Genomic DNA, 7,898 nt, shown 5'->3' with positions numbered 1-7,898 from the left:
ACTTGAGACCAAGTCATTCCAACGTTCCCATAAGTGTAGTTCATTAGGGTTGGTGGGTTTAGAGATTGATCCATCAACAAAACCAAGCTTGTCCTTCGCACGAAGAGTTTTGGTCATTCCTCGAGACCATAAAGAATAGTTATCTCCTGCAAGGAGAAAGTGATGAGAATGGTTGTGGGAGAATCCGAATGATGGACATCAAAAGGTACAGATGAATTCGTAGTGATTGGTGGAGTAGTTTCAGAAGAATAATCAACGGAAGTCATTACTAAGTAAAGAAAAATATTATGGCTCTTATACCATGCGAAGAGGGATAATTAACCTCTTACAGGGCCGGTCCTGACATTTTGGTGGCCCGAAGCGAGAACCGAAAAATGTGGCCCCTATACTTTACGCGAATCATAATTATATGAGAAAAAATTATAAGTACTTACATATTTTTATTATATTTATATTCAAAAAAAGGTATTGATAATTAAATTCACTGAAGTTTCACTCTTCTTACATTTTAGATGCAAAATCACTAATAATTGTCGAGTAGTCGAGATTTTCAGTCATTTGTCTCTCAATTGACAAGATAGCTAACCCATCTAATCTTTCTTGTGACATAGTAGATCGAATATAAGACTTGATCAACTTCAACTTTGAGAAACCTCTTTCGGCAGATGCAACGGTGACGGGTATACTTAACAAAATCCTATATGCAATCCATGCATTAGGGTAGAAGCCTTCCATTTCTTTTAAAAAAATTTAACACTTCCATTGGTTTTTTTACCTCTATTGGTACAAGACGCTTCAACACTTTCAACTCAGAGAACAAGTCAAGCCCATCTATATCATATGACTCGTTAAACTTTAGAAAAGTTTTTAGTGAAGCACATGAATCTCTCAAATCACCATCCTCTATAGAGTTTAGCTTATTCAAATCAAACAAAAATCCAAATATTTTTTTGTAATCCTGAAATTGTTCGAATCTACTTTTAAATGAAGATATGGCATGATCCAATATGTATATGAAGTAATTTATTCTAAATGATTCTTCAGCTGATAGTGATGCATCTTCATTTACATTTTCGTCGAACTGTTTTCTTCTACGAATTATACGCTTTTCTCGAAATATAGCTTCAACTCCCATCTTAATTGTAATCTCTTTAGCTTCAATCACGGCTTCTGCAAATCCCACATCTCTATAACTTTCAAGATAACGAATGAGTCCTTCAAATTTATCTAATACAATATTAATATCTATATCTTCGGTTTGAAGTGCTTTGCTAACAGAATTTACCGCGAACAAAATATTGTACCAAATAACCATACTAAGTAAGAACTCAAAATTCTCTAAGTCTTGTGTTATTATGTTTTCAGCATCATGAATCATTTTTTAATCATCACTTGTTTCAACCAATTTTTGTAAAGCTTCTCGTATTTGTGGAGCTTGATACCGTATTGCTTTGACACTTTCAGCCCGACTTTCCCATCGAGTTTGTGAAAGAGATTTCAGTGTGATACCATCAAAACCATGCACGTTCTCTTTTAAGATTTGCCAACGCTTTGTTGAAGATGAAAATAATACATAAATACTTTGCACCGCTCCAAAGAAAGAAATTCCTCTAGAGCACGAGTTAGCCATATCACAAGTTAAGATACTAAGACTATGACAACCACAAGGCGTGTAGAATGCTCTTGAATTTATTTCAAGTAATCTTTTCTGTACACCTTTATGTTTACCTTTCATATCAGACCCGTTGTCATATCCTTGTCCTCTGACATTATTAATATTCAAATGAAGATTTTTTAGTTCATTCTTAAGGACATTGAAAAGACAAAGTCCAGATGTATCTTCTACTTTAAGAACCCAAGAAAAAATTCTTCCACTTTTATGGGAGTTGTTGCAAATTGACACGTCTTATTACTAACGACATTTGTTCCTCATTACTTGTATCGGGAGTGCAATCAAGAATTACTGAGTAGTACTTGGCATCTTAAATTCTTTTAACAATCATGTTCTTAGTCTCGGAAGCCAACATCAATATCAATTCGTTTTGGATATTGTGACTAAGATAATGATAATGAATTTCGCCATTTTTAATACGTTCAAGATGCAATTTTAGTACTTCATCAAACTCCGCAACCCATTCAATAATGCCCAAAAAGTTTCCATTATTCTTCACCAATCTTCTCACTAGTCCCACGAAAGGCTAAACTTCTTCTAGCAAGAGTTCTCACAAGACCAACTATCCTTTTCAATACTTTTTTCCAATGTTCCTTCTCTTTGTTAAGTTGTTCTTGTATATGTTTGTCAATAGTTTCAACTCTTCGCAATCGAACATCCAATTCATGCCATTTACTTGAAGCTTCATAATGGTCTTTACTACATTCATGACTTTTAAGCCTTCCGGTAAGATTTCTCCAATCTTGAAATCCTTCAAATGCTAATTGACTAGTATTTCCACAAGCGAACAACTTACAACAAAAACAATATACTTTATTTTTCGAAATTGAATATACTAGCCATGTCCTATCATACTTATCACCATTTATAGTAGAACGAGTATAATATGCAGGAGAGAAACGTCTACCATATTCATCCAATGGAAAATCGAAACTTATAATTCTTGTTGGACCTTTTTGTACCAAAAAGTCTCTTAAATTTTGGTCAATGACATCCCAATGTCTCGGATCAAAAATATTATTAGGTCCGTGTTCCTCACTAATAAGACCTTCATTTGTATTGTCATTTAAGGGTTGACTTATATTATCTCTTTCAATATCATCTACACTATCCCCATTCATATTATCATTTGTGGTACCGTGACTACCGTCTTCCGCACTTTCATCGTTTATATCTCTATTGTGTCTAATAAATCTATCGAGAGTACCGACTTGGGATTGAACTAATTCTTCTTCTCTTCTCTTCTTTTTTCTCTTTTCAGACCCGCATACGTGCTTTCGAACTTTGTTAGGAGGCATAGCTAAATCTCCAACTATCTCTAAAAATCAATCAAAAAAATTTAATCACATGATGATTGCAAACATAATAAGAAGAATAGCCAATATGTGAATCGATTAGAAGAGCTAGCTAGGTTTTGGTAAAAATGTTGTAATACTAATGAGTAATGATTTAGAAATCTAAAAGACTAAAACTAAGAGATGCCACAAATGGCAAACCCTAAAAATTTAATAATACTAAATTACTAATGATGAAGAAATCTATAATACTAATAAAATCAATAATAGTCTAATAGACTAATAGTTATATAGATTAGTTAGATGATTAGAGAAAGATAAGTAGTCAAACAACCTATTATAATACAATGATAAACATCATTATTGGGTTAGTTACTTAGTTATTTAGTTAGAGAGAGAGAGAGAGTAAAAATTACCTTGATTAGTTGCCTTAAATCCTTAATGCCTTGACCCTTGTTGTCTTGTTGAATTAAAAAATTGAACAATGAGTGCTAACTGTCAAAGTGGGAAGTGGGAATGTGGGGTTCGTGGGAAATGGGAATGGTGAAGTGGAGTAACTGTTGAGACTTGTAGGAGATGGTGGTGGGTTGTGTTAATTTGAGATGGGCACCCTAAGGACTAGGGTTTATGTTTTAAAGAATGTGGGCTTGAATTGTGTTTTAAAATGTGGCTCATTAATTGTTTTAAAAAATTTTGGAGGCCCTCAAATTCTATCACACATTTTATAAATTCTGGGGGGGCTTTTAAAATTTTGCATTGAAATGTGGCCCTTATTATTAGGTGGCTCAAAGCGAGGCTTTGCCTGCTTTGGGCCCACGGCCGGCCCTCCTCTTAGTTTAATATTAATCAAGAAAAGAAAGAGAGAGAGAGAGAGAGAGAGAGCCGAACCGAGAGAGAAAGAGAGGTGAACCAAGAGAGAGAGAATTTAGAGGTTGAGTTAATATGTAAAATAATTTCTATCTGTAATTTCTAATGCGAATAGGTTAAAGTATATATAGATATACAAAGTAAATCTAAACTATATTTATCTAAGATATGCAGACACAAGACTAATCAAGTAATCGTACAGGTTGGACATTCGGGTGTCCGGGTTGGATCCGTCATCCGTATGGATCTTACAGTAGATCCCATGATTGGATGTTCGTGCTTCCTCTGGCCCGTTTCCTAGAAAGGCCTACATGATTTATTGCAGGTCACAAGTAGTCCACTAGGAATAATTATTATCGTAAATGAGAGCGGAAAAGTATCAGGATAAACAATCTGACCTATAGAATATCTAGCTAAAAGGTTTTTAGGCAAAAATCTGGTAAGCCTAACAGAGTGCTTTCAGGATAGGAAAATACCATCCGAAAAGAAGTCAATCATGGAAAAACCCTAAACTGTCTCAGTCATGAAACCAAAAGGTTGAAATTTAAACTTCCAAATACATGTAAATGGCCCACAAAATAGTACTTGTTTTGGACCTTATTTGTGAGCTTATTTGACCTTTTCATGTAGTGTGATCCAACTTTCTCAATTTCTCCAATAAGATAACAATATTCAACTTTAGGCCCATACGAAAGGCTGAAACTTTTAGAGAAAGGGGCCATTTTTTCAAACATTTGATGGGCAGTTGTAATTAATTGTTTCCACAAGACTTCTTTTGAAAAAAGAGATCACACAAGTGTATTACGATATTTATATAGCATAAAACTTTTCTAGTCTAAGTTAATAAATTAAGTATCGACAGAAAATGTGAAATTTTAGTACAGATACATTGTATTACCACTAAAAATATATCATATGTCCTTAGAAGGACGTTATACATAAAACCCACCCTTTTTTACTCCTTGGCGATCAATCTCCTTGTTGTAATTTTTTATGCTTGATTTAAATTATGGAGATTAGAAAGTACTGATAGTCTAATAGTACTAGTTAGAAAGATGTATTTGTCAAATTTACAGTAAGTTTTATTCACGAGTAAGGGCTTAAATTTACCCATCAGTTAGTTTTTTTTGTTGTTTTGAACCCATCAGTTAGTTTGTCCATTTCTTAATAAATTTTCAAAAATCAAGAACAAGGGAAAGAATTGCCCCCTTTTGGCCCGTCAACAAAGTTTGGTTAGGAGTGGGTTATCAACAGATATTCATTAGTGGACTTGTATTCACATTATAAAAAGCAACAATTTTGACCCAGTTGTTTCATATAACCATAACATGTATCTGGAAATAATTAAGTGATTAACATTTTATGATCACTTAATTAAGTTAATTAATTTATCTTGTCGTTTGGTAATGGTGTGTTTACCCTATCATTAATTGGTCCACATGATTTTTAATAAAACTCAAGCTCTCTATTGTCGGAAGGATACTTTTTTATTTTATAGACAAAATAAGCATGGACAACACGATCAGGTGCAACTGTTTTACGTGCACGTAGCAATGGAAGTCATAGTATATTAATAGTACGGGAAATAAAACTAACGAATACGACAAACTTATCTTTTCTTACTGCCAATAACAATGGTAGTTCTAAACTATAATTGAAAGGATTCACTAAATGAACATAGCTATATCTTTTTTTTTTGTTGAGGAAAAAACAAAGATTACATAACGCTCTGAATTTCTAGCGCCTCACTCCAAATCCATTTACAATTATTCTTTCTACTCCATCTTGCTATGGCATCGGCCTATTTGTTGCTTTATCTCGAACTATATGAAATCTGATTCAATTGAATGTTGTTTTGAGAGTGTAAATGTTTTCCATGTGTTTTATTGCTTGCCATTGAATTCGGAGTGATTCGTTCATGAGATGATTGATCACGTTCATGTTGTCGCTTTCAATATGGATGAATTTGAGGTTTAGTTCCTTCGCCCATTGCATAGCTTTGAGAATCGATATGGTTTCACATTCCTCCACATTTTGACCTCGAGTTGCATCTGATAGAGCCTTTATGAACTTTGCTTTATCGTCGTGGATAATACAACCAATACCTACGATTTCTGAAATAATAGTAAACGAAGCATCAACGTTAACTTTAACAAAGGGAGTGACAGGGGGGTTCCATGTGGGATTTTCCTTTTTCTTTTTCATGGTTTTTGTGATTACTTTCATAATTTTTGTGGGAGTTGTTTATAATGCTCATCGGAGTAGGTGACTGTTTAGAAAAGCATTTCTCGCATCTCGCTTTTCACATATAATTTTGGCGAAAAGACTTGATATTTCTTCATCCAGATTTTTCCACGTAAGAATCCATTCTTTGACATCTGTGATTTCGTCTGTAAAGACAATAAAGTAAAACCAAATAGTTCTAGCAATGGACAATGAAGTAGTGCATGATTGTGTGATTCCATGTTGTTACAATAGGGGCAGTTGTAGCTGCTACCTATAAATTTACCTATTTTGCCTCTGACTGGTAGGCTATTAGTATAACATTTCCATAGAAATAGCTTGATCCTCGACGTTGTGTTGATGTGCCATATAAAGTTCCATTCTATTCTTTCGGTATTACTGTGGTTGTTAGTTGTTCTTAAGTGGTAGTACATTGAGCTAATGGTATATTTTTCAGATTTGGCTAACGACCATTTTGCTTCAACTTCTCTCTGCGCCTTCAAATTAATACTTAGAATTGCATTAGCAACATCAGGATGAAAACAATAATTCACAAGATTATTATAGCTATATCTTGTCAAAAGAAAATGAACCTAGCTATAATTTTGCTACCCTACACTTTTTATTTTAAAATATTTGTTTTTGGTTAAATTGTACTGTTATCCTTAAATTATAACCGAATAATTCAGCTTCAAACAGAAAATCTCACCGTACAAGAACTTCAAGAATATCCACCTGCCCTATTCGAGTTACTTTCCCCCTCTTTCTCTCTGATTCTCTTGTCACCCAATCAAACGTTATTTGGTCTTTTCCATTTTGTAAAATTAGTGGCTAGAAGATCTTTCTTAAAAATTATGTGATGTCGTATAGAGGGACGGATCTAGGATTTTCGTTTAGGGGGTGCGGATTTATATACTTAAATAATTTTTTTTACAAACACAATAATTAACAAAATATTTATATTTATTAGTTACATTAACGCATCAACGATTACAAACGCAATTGACATATACGAGAGTTCATATTTTAAAATGTTCGTATAATCGACTCATTGTCAATTTCACTCAGAACTTCTTTTTCAATAAAGACTACTAAACTATCATTCAGCCATGGATCACTCATCTTGTTTCTTAAGCGTGTGTTAACTAGCTTCATAACTAAAAAATCTCTTTCAACGGAGGCAGTTGCAACCGGCAAAGTTAGTGTTAAAGTGATAAGCAAATAAATTAAATGATATGTTTTATCTCTCTTAGTTTCCACCAATGTTCTAGCAAGAGCTCCAATCTCATCTCAATTTGAGAAATCATCATTCTACCTCGTATCGTAGATGTAATTATCAAGCTGAGAACTAAGTGGCATAGTGTCAAGATTACTAAAATCTAACGGATAAAATTCAGCAAGACGCATCAACTTACTTTTGTCGAAAAGGGCAAAACCTTTAAAATGGACTCAAACATGTCGAAAATGGGAAAACCTCGATAAGTTGAAATTTATAGAGTTTAAGGTAGATAAATTGAATTGTACAAAAGTTATGGTAGATGAATTGAAAGTTTATAGGGATTTATGGAAGGTAGCTGAATTGAATTTTATTGGGTTTAGGGTAGTTGAATTGAATCATTTGAATATATAAAAGTTTAAATACTTCAAATTGGTTATAGTGGGATTCGAATCCCCACAACTCAATGCCTCAACCACTGAGCCAATCTCTAAGGGTGATTTTATAGGCAATGCCCAAAGTTTTTAAAGGCAAGTTTGCCTGGATGGAATTTGAGAAAATTAAAAGTTTTCTACCAAATCGTCAATATGGGAGGCAGGCAAAGTTCGTATTCTTGTGGATAGGT

The 7,898-nt window shown here is 33.7% G+C and overlaps 2 protein-coding genes and 1 pseudogene across 2 annotated transcripts; all 3 read right to left on the bottom strand.

The window, feature by feature from the left end:
• Positions 1-501: 501 nt before the first annotated feature.
• On the bottom strand, positions 502-1,378 carry LOC147548983 (uncharacterized; annotated as a pseudogene).
• A 782-nt stretch (positions 1,379-2,160) lies between these two features.
• LOC147548982 (uncharacterized) lies at positions 2,161-2,970 on the bottom strand. The gene has a single exon (XM_086668167.1). The coding sequence runs from the start codon at positions 2,968-2,970 to the stop codon at positions 2,161-2,163; it is 810 nt and encodes a 269-aa protein (XP_086524293.1).
• A 2,703-nt stretch (positions 2,971-5,673) lies between these two features.
• Positions 5,674-6,039, bottom strand: LOC147548981 (uncharacterized). The gene has a single exon (XM_086668166.1). It carries the CDS (start codon positions 6,037-6,039, stop codon positions 5,674-5,676), a length of 366 nt encoding a protein of 121 aa, XP_086524292.1.
• Positions 6,040-7,898: the final 1,859 nt, after the last annotated feature.

This window comes from Eschscholzia californica, unplaced genomic scaffold, assembly GCF_041429995.1.
Source record: "Eschscholzia californica isolate CP2 unplaced genomic scaffold, dmEscCali1.0.p SCAF_3, whole genome shotgun sequence".
NCBI classification, from domain to species: domain Eukaryota; kingdom Viridiplantae; phylum Streptophyta; class Magnoliopsida; order Ranunculales; family Papaveraceae; genus Eschscholzia; species Eschscholzia californica.
The sequence above is the reverse complement of the archived record's forward strand: the minus strand, read 5'-3'. Positions and strand labels throughout refer to the sequence as shown.